This window comes from Nuphar pumila, chromosome 4 (assembly GCF_984573655.1).
Source record: "Nuphar pumila chromosome 4, dmNupPumi1.hap1.1, whole genome shotgun sequence".
Lineage (NCBI taxonomy): Eukaryota > Viridiplantae > Streptophyta > Magnoliopsida > Nymphaeales > Nymphaeaceae > Nuphar > Nuphar pumila.
Window position 1 is genome coordinate 23,981,739 of NC_143252.1, and position 13,385 is coordinate 23,995,123.

Consider the following 13,385-nt stretch of genomic DNA (forward strand, 5'->3'; position numbering starts at 1 on the left):
TTATTTAAAAACAAACATATATCATTCAGATTTTGACTATCGTTTAAATTCATATGATTGCCATTTAAGTTGAATGAATATAATATCATATCCAAATATATAACATGTGTACTTGGTTATGCATTAGATTATGGGTCATGCAGGATTTGACTATAGTCTAAATCCATGTTATTAAGATACCCATTCTAATAAATTCACTTGATATGTTATCATCAAATTAAAATTTGATCTTCATGCAAAGCTAGAAAGTTCAAACAAAATCATGGGTTATATAAGATTTTATTATAGTTTAAATTCATTATATGCATAGATCCAAAAATATTCAACACCCAACTATTCTAACAAATCATGAACCATTCATAAAATATAACCCTCAATATAATTTTTGAATCTCATTATGCTATTCTAGATTTTATATGTCCACATCAATTTGAGATATTATCAACAAGATATTCAATAATAAGCTTGATACAAGCACAAAGTTAAGCAATTATATGCATCTGAGCAGATTACATACCAAGTTCATTTAAGTAATTAGGAGGTGCTTCACTTCAAGGCAAGGATACAAGGGTTTGGGCTCTTGAAACGAACGAAGGACCAACCTTGGGAGGTCTGGCCTCACATGAATCATAGAGAAGAGAGGGAAAAACGTAAGCGAGAGAGAGAAGAAGGAAAAGAGAGATGTCTAGAGAGAGGGATGTCTAAATAGCGGTTATAAGAAAGCTTCAGTATTATTTTATGATTCAATTGGATTCCTCAATCCTTTATTTATGGAGTGGAGATCTGAAGTCTAATCATAAATCAACTGTAACTTCACAAAGAATCCTAATAAGAATAATAAAATTAATAAGAGAAGCTCCTAAAGACTAATATTTATCAAGACTCCTGCATTAATTAAAACTTTTAAACAATTAAGACAAAAAAAATAACTAAGACTCTACCCAATTAATTTCAATAAGGATCCAGGAAGCCTCGTAAGTGGTTGTCTCATGTTGGTCTCTTGGTTCACGCTCCTCTATGTGGGCCCCACCTGCTAATATTGGTTGTGTCATATGTCAGGTTCCTCTTCTTTCAAATGAGCAGATGCTACCCTTGACTTTTCAATATGTGGAGAAGCTACTTCAGCTGTCATGTCATTCTTATGAGTACCATCTAGGTCTGAACGACCCTCACTATTTGCAGGAAATGACATGAGGATTTTAGATCTACATCTTCTAAAATTTAGACGGTAACACTTGAGGTTGGGAGGTTGGAAGAGTTTGGTTCTGTTAAGCAACAACTAGACAAGTCAAATGTCATCATAGTGAACCAAATAAAGTTGGATAATGATTGCTATTTTAAGGATGAATACATCCTTCCAAGTGAGGCCCTTTGGGCTTCTTTGCCAAATTGGTCATGAGCATGAGCATCATGCCTCTGCTGATCAACTTCTAGAATAAAAACATGAGTTGATGAATTTGGAAATGTTTCATGTTATGCTTGTTCATGACGATTTATGACTTAAGACCCAATTTATGTGCAATTGACTATCATGGGTTCATATTGCCAAAGTAGGTGGTCGGCCCAAGGACTTGTTGAGTGCCATTAGCCCATATGCAGCCAAGCTCAGATTTGCAGAACATGGTCAAAGTTGTCTTTGTCCACTTCAAAGTTTCTTTACTCCCACCAGGTATCTAAAACAACGCCTACCAAGTTATAATGATCTCATATTAGGTCGAGCTAACGAGTTAGTTGTTAAGCTTGTTTGGGTAAGGAGGGAGTACTCGTGTGAAGTTCTACACCGCAGACCAATATCCAAACAGGGGCACGGTCAACGTGACACATCTTGGCTTACAATGGGATGTCAAAACCATAGTGGTTGTTTCTTCTTGTTATCAAAAAAGAAAAAGAAAAAGTTTTGCTTGTGTGATTATTTTGCAAATGCACTCAACATGTCGAGTCTCAAGGAGCAAATTGAAGTAATAGGAACTTGGCCATTTGGTGAACTGGACTCCCTATATATCCAGTTGATCTTTTGGTGTCAATCATTAGGTAATGACATTTTTTATCTAAAATCTAACTAAATGCAACAATTCTAGGCTAGTGCAAACTAAATAAATGAATGCTTGTTATTAAAATTTACTGCACTAAATCCAAAACTTGTGCTTTCATAATGTGAATTAATAATTTAGAAAATTGAACTAAATCTTTTAATGGGAAAAGTACCAACACCTGTATAATAATAATGGCAAGCTTATAAAAAATATGAAAAAACAAAAAAGCTGAAATATGCATAACAAAGAGCAGGTGACGAAACGAAAGATAGGATAAGCACTTTCTACAAATCAAGAGAACAAGCTTTTTCAAAAACTTTTAAACATGCCCTTCTATAAGAGACCTCTTTTTTTCTGAGTTTTTTGGGGCATTTGGATCATTGTGCTTTTAAGTAGGGAATTAATAGAAAAATATTGGCTACATTTCATACGGTACCCTCTAGATAAATCTTATACTAAGTAATGGAGAAATGGGACTAGTGAAGCCGACCTCATGTAATTGGGATAAGGCTTGATGATGATGATAATAATGTCTCTCTAGCTGAATATGGTACTACCAGTTTTATTTGACCAATTTGGCCCCATGAAATCATACAGCAGGGTACATTTATTAGGAAATGTATTTCGGATCAGGTGGATCAGGTGGTTGCTACCTGAAGATAAGATCTTTTAATGACGAAATTTTGATGCATGGTAAACCGCTTGTAGCCCTTAGAAAATCTACTTATATAATACACTTGAATTATATGAAACATGTTTTTGATTAAACAAACCATACAGATTCAAGATGCGATCGACTCAAAAAAATCATGAAATGTGAAGTAATAAACTGTTTCTACTAGTGTACAGTACACTCAAAAGCAGCCAATAGTTTCCCGGAATTAAATATCAAATTAAAGCACTTAAAATTACCAGGGACATGCTTCATGTTTCTTACCCAAGCATCAAGCTGGCATGGTATTCCATATTCAACTCTCTGTCGCTAGGACGAGAGGAGTTTTATTTCGAGTCAGAAGCGTTGGCAGTTAATAGCTGCTGCTGCTCTCTCTCTCTCTCTCTGAAGAAATCCAAAGTCATCCATACCCCTTACTCACTGTTTACAGAGTAGCTGATGAGGCCTTGCAAGTTGCAAACAGAGGTCTTCTTGGCTATCCCGAAGTTATGGGGAAGCCCCTAGAGTCCCAAGCTTGATGGTTGCGGCCGTTGAGTTGAAATGGAAGGGAAGGAGGTGCAGAGGCTGGTCGTCTCCAGACCCATCGCTACCAGGCCGTCCTGCGCGGGTTTCAGTACCTTCACTGAGCTCCTCGCCGGAGCTATTAACGCCTCCCCGCCGAAGTCGTCGCCGGAGGAAACCACCACCGTCGCCATCCGGCCGAAGACGGTGAGGCTGAAGCCCTCCGTGAACCATTTCCCGGTTGGTGGCGTTCAATCTCAGGTGGGTTCTCTGAATTCTCGGTGGATTCTGGGTATTTTTTTTGGTTTTTCATAGGTTTTGGGTTCTGGGGAGTTTGATTTTTTGCTTTTTTGCTTCTTTTTTTTTTTTTTTGGGGGGGGGGGGGGGTCGGAAAGTTGGTTGCTTTTGGTTTTGTGGGTTATGTGTGGTTTTTTGGTGTTGGTTCTGGGTTCTGCTGTTAACGTGAGTCTCCTCTTTGCTTTTGTTTCTGGTGGGAATTTTGTAGGCTGTGGGTGCTGCACCTACACCAGCAGCGGCATCAGTAGCCCCCGTGCCCTCCTCCTCTGGTAAGGTTTTGAAGGCTGACGAAAGACCTAATGTTGTTTTCAAGCCATTGGCAAAGCTTGTTTCAAGGACCACTGCATCTCTCTTGGCTAATCTGGTGAGCTCGATTTGTTTCTTCCTCATTTTTGTGTTTTTGTTTTTTTTTATAGAATTACATCCAGTGGTTTCATCATGCGTGCACACAGCACTTGCAACTTCACTGTTGAGCTAATAATCAAGTAGCAACTCACAATATAACCAGTACGGATAATCTAAAGTTCTAAGGGGGAAGAGAAGAAAACAGAAAGCTACCACCAATTGTGTCTAATGTTATATTCCACCATGGATTATCAGGCTTTGTTTGGCCTCCTTTTGTTTACGGGGATTTTTGACAAGCTAAAATCCATGGTTGACAAATTTGGAAATCACTATTCAGTAAAAAAGTGGAAAAAAAGACTTCAATGTATAATACAAATTAAGGAACTTAAAAAAAATGTAAAGTTAATGTGATCTGAATATGTTGATGTGTTTTTAAGGCGACATTGTTGTCATGTCACCATTCTTCTAGATTGTTGGACACTCAATGTTTAGTGCATGTACTTTGCTAGTCTGCTGTTTGGTCGTTGTTTGAGTCCACCCATTCTAACTCATGAATTACATTTCTGTGAATTTCTGCTAATTTCCAGAAGAAGAGAGGAGAATAGCATGTTCCACTTTTGTTGTGTTATACATTATTGATTATTCCAAAAGCTTGCTTCTTTAGCTACTGTTTTGAACCGCAGCCTGATGCTATCAATCTCATATACTCTTCAGATAATGGCTTACAGTGATTTAGAAAAACATAATTTTTTTTTTCAAGAATTCCTAGTTGTTGGTTAGTGGGATTAATGGCTGAATCTTTATTCTTAACAGGGGAATTTTGATCACAACCATCAACCACCACCTTCCTATGCTGCTCCTAAGCCAACCCAATCTCAGTTGAACAAAGGGCAGGAGATTGCATCTCCAAAACCAGTCCTGCAGAACAATGATCAGAATAGTACAATTATGCCTCCTGTGACCAGCGGAGATCGACTTTCTTTTGATGGGTACAACTGGAGAAAATATGGACAGAAGCAGGTGAAAGGAAGTGAGTATCCACGTAGTTATTATAAGTGCACACATCCAAACTGCCCTGTGAAGAAGAAGGTGGAGAGGTCTTTTGATGGGAAGATAGCAGAGACTGTGTACAAGGGTGAACACAATCATCCAAAGCTGCAGCCTCCCAAGCGCGTTTCATCAGAGAGTCACGGACAGACTCATGTATCTCAAGGAGCTGGCCGAGATAGTTGTAATCCACAGTCGAGTGAACCCTGTGGTATGGAAAATGCAGAGAATGATGGCAATGTGGAGAAGCAGAATGAGACAGTTTCATTAGAAAATGCCTATAAGAGTCGTGGGAAACTAGCATTGTTACATGATCCAATGAATAATCTGCATAATGCAGCTAGTGCAAGCCATGAAAACTCTTGCGATCTTAGTGAGGAATGTGAGGTGGGAAGCAGAGGAGAAGATGGTAATGTTGAAGAACCTGTCAGTAAGCGAAGGTAAGAGTCATAGGCCCATTGAAGCAGACCTTTTTTGAGGTGACCACTATTTTTCTTGAGTTTTAAGGAAACTAGCATGGTGACCTATTTCTGTTCTGTACCATGTTCAGTCAACAGACTCAAGTCTGTCTAGTTACCAGTTAGCCCAATGATATTTCCTTGAGTCACTACCACAATTTCTGGCTCAATTTCTACTCAATTGGCTATTATTTCTTGCACAGATAAAGGCTTGCTATTCACACAAAAGCTTTTGCCACTTTTCAATAAGACTTTGATCAGTGAGGTGACTTCACTTGAAAAGAACAGTTTTAGTTCTTCTTTTCATGAAATTTTGAAAGGATTCTTATATCCAGGTTTCTTGATCTATTTATTTTTCAGAAGTTGAGTTTTTTCTGAAACTTTTGTGCTTTCAGAAAATTAGAAAAGCTCACTTGCAAAAAAGGATGTTAAAATGGTTTGGATGAAAACTCTTTTTTCTCCATATCTAAGAACGTTATTCTTTTTTCCTTTTTTTCCTGATAGACAAGCTGGAGTTAGGCAGATCCCTGATAGTACATTAATAATAGACTAAAAACATATTATACCTCATTTGCGGTCAGCAACATGGTTACAGGATTTAGAAACCAGACAGACAAAATGAATGGTCATTTCAGAGTTCAAATATTTCAGTCCTACACACACAAACATGGAGTTTTATTCTTTTTTTTCCCTTCTCCTTTTTGTGAAAGATTTTCTATTGAAGATTTAACCTCATTTGTGGTTTTTCACTGTGATGTTCCCATTCAGGAAGAAGGAGAAAATTAGTGAAGTTGGTGCAGTAGCACAAGACTCCCAGATCATGGTGCAAACTACTCCCGAATATGATGTTTTGGAGGATGGGTTTCGTTGGCGAAAATATGGGCAGAAAGTGGTGAAAGGGAACCCATATCCCAGGTAGTTTTTTTATTCTTGCTTTGGATATTTCTGGGTGAAATAGATCAGAGTTCAAGGAACCGTTTCGGATTGTGCATCTATTCTGTTGCTGTGGGTATATTTAGGAGGCTGATGATGAATGGAAAGGGCTTTGTTTGATAAGCTGATCAACGCACCACAAAATCATGAAACAAACTTATATGACCTATGGTGTTGAAACTTTGAATCAGTTACTGCCTATGGGCTGTAGCCCTTTCATGATTATGCAACTCTTTTTACAAATTGATTCTAGCCATTAACGGAAATTCTAGTAGCTCTCTCACACCCATACACTAGAACTTTTTTTATTATTTTGTTCAAAATTGATGAATACAAGACCTTGTTTTATCAATATTTGTGTCATACAGTTGCTGATGGGGGCAGTTATTGTATATAACCCATCGTCAGTTATGTTCAATTCCCACCACACATCTCACTGGGAACCATAAGTTATTTGAGAGCATGCCTATACACACCTCTGTCGAGTGAGATGTGTTGGATTTTTGATCGTTGGATGAAATCCGATCTGATGTGATCCGTATTGACCACGGGCAGATGAAGTGTTTCAGCTGTGGAGTCTGCAGGACAGTTATGAGAATGTGGAGAGATCTCAAAACTGTCCATGCATTGAAACCTCCCATTAAACCCGTTAAAGCACCCTCCCACTAAATAGATCACTATCGTAGTGTGATGGGGCTACGTGTGTGATACCATTCTCTCATTCTCTGGTATTCAAGGGTCCTGCTCACCTCTCGACCTAATGGCTTGGGCTCATCGAGGGCGTTGATTGGTTGAGAACGCCGACAACCCACCTCCACTGATGCCTCACTCAGATCGTCTATGGTGGCTTTCGATAAGTGGCGTTTTAACATTGGATTATGGGCCCACACTCCACGCTTTTGTTGAGCATGTTTTGGATGTGGGTGCGTCGGTGTCCATGTGATGCTCACCGAGAACTATCATTGACGGTTTCTCTTCTCCCTCATGAGATTCTCGTTCGGTTTTCGGAAGTTGCCGATGAGGGGGGGGAGGTGTTGACAGGTGACCCACTACCTGTAGGCCTGGAGCCGATGTTGTCTAGGCCCTATCGAGGTTGTCGGTGGTCGGCGGCGGCAAGCACAAGCACCAGGAGTTGGGCATCAAGAGACCCCCCACCCTCCCTGCCACCATCGGCCAAGAGCAATGACGTCGGGAGGCCATCCTGGCCCTGTCGTGACCGGTGGTGGCTGGCCACCAGAGGTCGACTGTTGGAGACTGTGGCTGTAAAAAGCCACCGTCGGCTTCAGTCGACCCTTTGGCGGTTGATCGACGACCACAGACCCCCCCCAGCCTTTTAGTTTTACTATTTTTGCCTCTACAACCGTCGGGACACTGCTGGCCACCGATCGTCACCGTCGGCAACTGAAGTCGGCCGCTAGTGGCAGCTACTGGTAGCAGAAGACAATGGGGGAGGGTCGGATTGCACTATAACATTGTAGCTATAATGAAATCCGACCTAGCGGGACCCGATCCGGGATCAAACCCATTAGCGGATTTTTGGGCGAATCGGGTCTGTGCTTGACCTCGGCAGGACTCGATCCAGGCCCGAACCCATTAGCAGGTTTCTGGGTGGATTGGATCTGCGCTTGACCTTGACGGGACCTGATTTGGGCCCGAACCCATTAGCGGGTTTTCGGGTGGATCGGGTCTGCGCTTGATGTGGTGGACCTGACCCAGGACCCGAAAAGGTTTCCGGTGGATCGGGTCTGATGCTGACCCGGTGAACCTGGTCCAGGACCTGGACCCGTTCAGGGGTTCCGGGTGGGTCGTGCCTGTTCCTGACCCTGTCGGAACTGGTCCAACACCCAAACCTAGTACATGGGTTTCGGGAGCTGAGTCTGACCCAAAGAGACCTAGTATCCAATTGGACTGAGTCTTGGTTAGATCCAAAACCCGATCTAGGTGCCCGGTTCTGGGTGGACCGGGTCTAGATCTTTTGATCTGGCCCGGGACTAGGGTCTGTTTATTTTTTGGTGAACCGGATCAGGATCTATGGGTTAGATCAAGTCCAAAATTGATCCTTGTTAACCCATTATATTACATAACCGGTTCATGAACCGATTTGGGCATTCTGGAACCGGATTCGGGGTTTCTAAGACCGGTTTGGGGGTTTTTGGGACCGGTTCAAGGTTTCCAAGACCAGTTTAGGGGTTTCAGGGACCGGTTCAGTGCTTTTTGGGACTGGTTCAGGGCTTTAGGGACGGGTTCAATGCTTTCTAGGATCGGTTTAGGGCTTTCAAGGATTGGTTCAGTGCTTTTCTGGGACCGATTCAAGGTCTTTAAGGACCCGTTCAAGTCATTTTCATACCCAATCTCGAGTATTAATTGTAAAAGCATGCTTTTATCATTTCTCTCATACTTTTATATGGTATTTTTATCATAATGGTGACTTTAGCATGATATTATATTTATTTCATGTTGTTTTGAGTTGTCCATAATATTTAAGCATGAGATTATAACTGAATTCAAAGTATTTGTGTTGTGACATGTTTTGCTATATGAATATACTTACGGTAAAAGATCTCAATCAACTCACTCTTGCAATCACCAAAGTGATCTAAGTTGTGTTAGTTGAGGGTTCTTTGGACCATGTTGAGATTGAAATTCAGTATTGCGATTGTGTGACTTTATGAAACATTGATTTTGCCCAAAGGCAGCTCATTGTGTTCCAAATTCACACAGGATGTAATAATAGGTGTGTACTTCAGGCCATGAAGCATGTTCATATTCAAAGGTACAATGGTGAATTGTCTTTTGTTACATGATCTACTAGTTTCACCAATTAAGTGTCAATTCCTTGAGAATTGAGAAGGCAAAACAACTTTGAGTATTATTATTTTCATCGAAGTGAAACGATAATGACCCTATTATTCTTGCCTGAATACTAAATGGTCTCATGTTTGCCTTTTCAATGTAAATCTCATATAGAGCAATTAACCTACTCTTATATATAATAGCTCACTCGATCAAGAGGTTGACTATAAGAAGTGAGCACTCAAATAGGCTTAGCCCATTGATTTTGCAATCACGAGTGACTAAGAATATTTGAGGCATTATCCCTCACTGCAGGACAATGAAAGAATTTTTTAAAGTCATTGAAGCGAAAATTATTGCTCTACCCGAGATTTCATCTCTGGTCATATGGATAAGAAACTTCATTTTTGGTGTTGATATTGTGGACTCTATTGAGAGGCTACTAAAAATCTTTTGTGATAATGAATTTATTGTATCTTTCTCTAATAACAACAAGTGTTTCACTTCGTGTTGACGCATGGAGTTAAACTACTTTGAAGAAAGAACAAAAAATCATTTAATGTATATTGATAAAATCGACACGAAGAAAATGACTATGAATCCTTTTACTAAAGGGCTAACACGTATTTTCAACATATAACGAGGATGGGTCTATTTGATTCTTTGTGATGTATGACAATACATTATGGTTTTATGTGATCACTGAAACTAAATTGATTCTTTATGGTTTTGTGCATTGTTGATTTTGTGTAAAATGTTTCTCATTTGTGAATAGAGAATAGCAAAATAACAATATTAAAATGACAAAAAAGAATGAATTAGATACCAACCTCTTCATAAAGGTACTCTTAATATGCTAATTACTTAAAATGAATATAGAGATGTTTATCTCCATGACTCGTATGATTCATTCTTGTGATTCTGCATAGCATGTGAACCCACATGAAAATTGTATTGAGATAACAGTAAAGAAACCTTGATATTATGCTTTTTTGTGTCAATAGGTAAAGTGGAAGAATGTTGGATTTTGGATCGTTAGATCGAATCCAACATGATGTGACTAGTATTGACACGGGCACATCAAGGGTTTCACCTGTGGAGGCTGCATAACAGCTATGAGAATGTGAAGAGATCTCATAATTGTCCATGCATTGAAACCTCACGTTAAACCCATTAAAGAGCCCTCTCACTATAAATAGATCACTATCTTAGTGTGATGGGGACTATGTGTGTGATATCATTATCTCATTCTCGGGTTCAAAGGTCCTGCTCACCTCTCGACATAATAGCTTGGGCTCATCGAGGGCATTGATTGTCTGAGAACACCCATAACCCACCTCCACCGAAGCCTTGATCGGATCGTCCATGGCAGCTTTTGGTAAGTAGCGTTCTCCGGCCATTTATGCTAACAAGATGTGCACTGGTGATTGAATGTAATGCCATATGCAATATGACATTTACTGCTCTTGTTGCTGATTGGAATCTCTTTCTTTCTCTCTATGGTACATGGCCATGCATGCCCCCTCCTGGCCCATGTATGTATGACTTGACACACTATCATTGTATATGTCAGACGAGAGAGAGAGAGAGTCTTCTCCTCTTTCCTTCCCCATCTTTAGAAACTACGTAGCATCTCTGCAGGCTTTGAGTTTGTGTTGCTCACATAAATGATCTGGCCTTTGCAGAAGCTATTACAGGTGTACCAATCTGAGGTGCAATGTTCGGAAGCATGTGGAGAGGTCATCCGTCGACCCTGGTGCATTCATTACAACCTATGAGGGGAAGCACAACCACAAAATGCCAGGCTCTCGAAACTCTAACCTTGATGCTTCAGACTCGGATGCACAGTCTCCCAATGAAGCCAAACATTGAGAAGAGGTTTGACAATCCTGGTAAACAAATAACACTCCGAATAATGCATTATGTAATACATGCCTTCATGTGACCTTCATGGATGACAGCAAGATTAAGCTTAGTAGCGCAATTGTATTACTAAGTGCTTCAAGAGACATGATGCTCTAAAAATTTCATTCCATATTTACCCAGTAGCTGTCTTGGCCAGAGTAGTTTTCTGATTTATTTTATGTAATTTTTCTCTAATTGGTTATGTCAATATCTTGATGTGCTTGCATGTCAGTTTTTGCTTTCTTTTGTGGAGTGCTTGTTAAATTTTCCTGCTTGACACACGGTCTTTCGTACTGAAGATACTATTGTCTGTACCTTATATATATATATGGGGAATGAAAACCTCTCCAATGGAGACCCTCCCCAATGAAATTTTTTTGGTATTTATTTCAAATTTCTGACCATACAGATGTTTGATTTACCATAAATCGACACTTGAATCATGAATTTTGGATAGAAAAATGGTATTTGGAGCCTTGAAAATTTATGAAAATTATATGCCGTTGATTTTGAAACTTATAAAAACCTATCCAGGAATCAAATGCTCCAAGAACTGGTTTCTATAAAAACAAGCATATAGATCACATCTGTACGGTCATAATTTCAAAAAAAAACACCAAAAAACTAGTAAAACGTCCATTGGGGAGGGTTTTCCATTGGAGAGGTTTTCATCTCTCTCTCTCTCTCTCTATCTATATATATATATATATATATAGAGAGAGAGAGAGAGAGAGACTATGCTAACTTGACTGAGTGACACTGTAATAGTACCAGGCGTTGCCTCTTTAAGATCTTCACAGTTTGTGATGCGACAAATCGTTTTAAATGGCCAAAATGTTGCAACAGTTTCTAAAATGTCATGATATCATTTTTTTCCATGAGGAACGGGGAAACCACCCCTGGAATCAGAGCCCTTGTCGTGCATTGGGCATGCCTGCTGTACTTATGATCACTTGCCCGACGGTGTAAACCTGTGGCACACCCCTTGCCCCGAAAGAGAAAATGTCATGATGTTGTTATAACAAAGATTTACGTTTATATGGGCTATATCTCAAGAAAAAAACAGGTTATTTTATTTATATATATATATATATATATTTTATTTTGTTTCTTTTTACATATTTTTTTTGTTCTGATTTGCCAAGTGAACTAGAGAAACAAAAAAGTTTAGGGAAATTCTCAAAAGTGCACTTAAAGAATCCGCAGTATTTAAAAAAAACACAAACTTTGAAATGGTTAATTAGAAAAGCCCACGGCTCACTTCCCTTAAAGTTGCCATTAAGTTTGTATTGAAATCACCATTTTGCCCTCAAAAATTAAGTGCAGGTGGAACCAATATGTGATGACTGATCACCCTTCGTAACAAGGTCCAATCGGACCAAAAGAACAGAACAAAAGTGCATCAGTGAAAAGAGATCCATAATAAAAGGATCACTCAGCCCACCTTGGCCACACTTCTCTATCCACAACATTTACCAGAGAGAGAGAAGAAGAAGAAGAAGAGATGTCCTTAGAACAGGATAGGCTGGGTTAGTAGAAAACTAGCAAACCAGGTATAGGATTGTCCAAATATTATTTGTCATCGAACCTGTGATATCTGCAAGTTCTTTGGATTTTCTTGGTCACTGTGTTCCACAAAAACCTAAAGGTAGAGGAATATCTTAGCTTCTTGATTGATTGAGAGAGAGAGAGAGAGCTTTGTGGGTGTTGAAGGACGGAGAGAGCAGTTTTTGCTGGTTGTTGTAATGAATGGGAGAAGTGGAAAGATGGGATGATAGGAAAGCTAAAAAGAGGGAAGGTTTGAGGATAGATTTGTACATTTGGCATGTTAACTCAATGTGGGTAAGTAATAACCCAAGTTAAATGGATGGAAATGTGCTTTTAATCAACTGTTCAAAAAGTTTATCATAAAAAATAAAATAAAATAAAACTGTTCAAAAAGTTGGGTGCATTTTTAACAATCTCCAAAAGTTAGGTTTGCCTTCCATTGTTGCTCAAACGTTAGGTGTGCTTTTGAAAATTTCCTAAAATTTTAATTTCTGACGAGAATTTGGCTGCCTATATTTTGACGCCTTAGACTTTTGCGTGTGCTTGTAACAGGAAGATTATGCCATAGAGACTTGCTTATGTTTTTTCGTAACTGAATAATCAAAGTTTAAAGAACTCGAGAGACTCGAATTCTTGAGTTGGCCACCATAGTTTTGATTTTGTGCCTGCGTTCGTCTGCCCATGCATACGATCAGAGGCTATGTCACAGGGACGCGGAAAAGGATGTGGTGCATGCCGTCTTTGTGGAACTTTCCATTATGAATAATATGTAAGAGGACACGACACGAGAGTGAATATGGGCATCCCTATATCACATAGATCAGAGGCCAAGTCGGTAAAGTTTCAATGCTC

General features: G+C 39.6%; 1 protein-coding gene across 1 annotated transcript; it reads left to right on the forward strand.

The window, feature by feature from the left end:
• Positions 1 to 3,107: 3,107 nt before the first annotated feature.
• Positions 3,108 to 11,214, forward strand: LOC149839664 (WRKY transcription factor 44-like). Its single transcript, XM_090004194.1, has 5 exons — positions 3,108 to 3,468; positions 3,713 to 3,868; positions 4,663 to 5,336; positions 6,123 to 6,269; positions 10,766 to 11,214. Exons 1-5 carry the CDS (start codon positions 3,247 to 3,249, stop codon positions 10,950 to 10,952), a joined length of 1,386 nt encoding a protein of 461 aa, XP_089860320.1. The 5' UTR covers positions 3,108 to 3,246; the 3' UTR covers positions 10,953 to 11,214.
• The last annotated feature ends 2,171 nt before the right edge of the window (positions 11,215 to 13,385 follow it).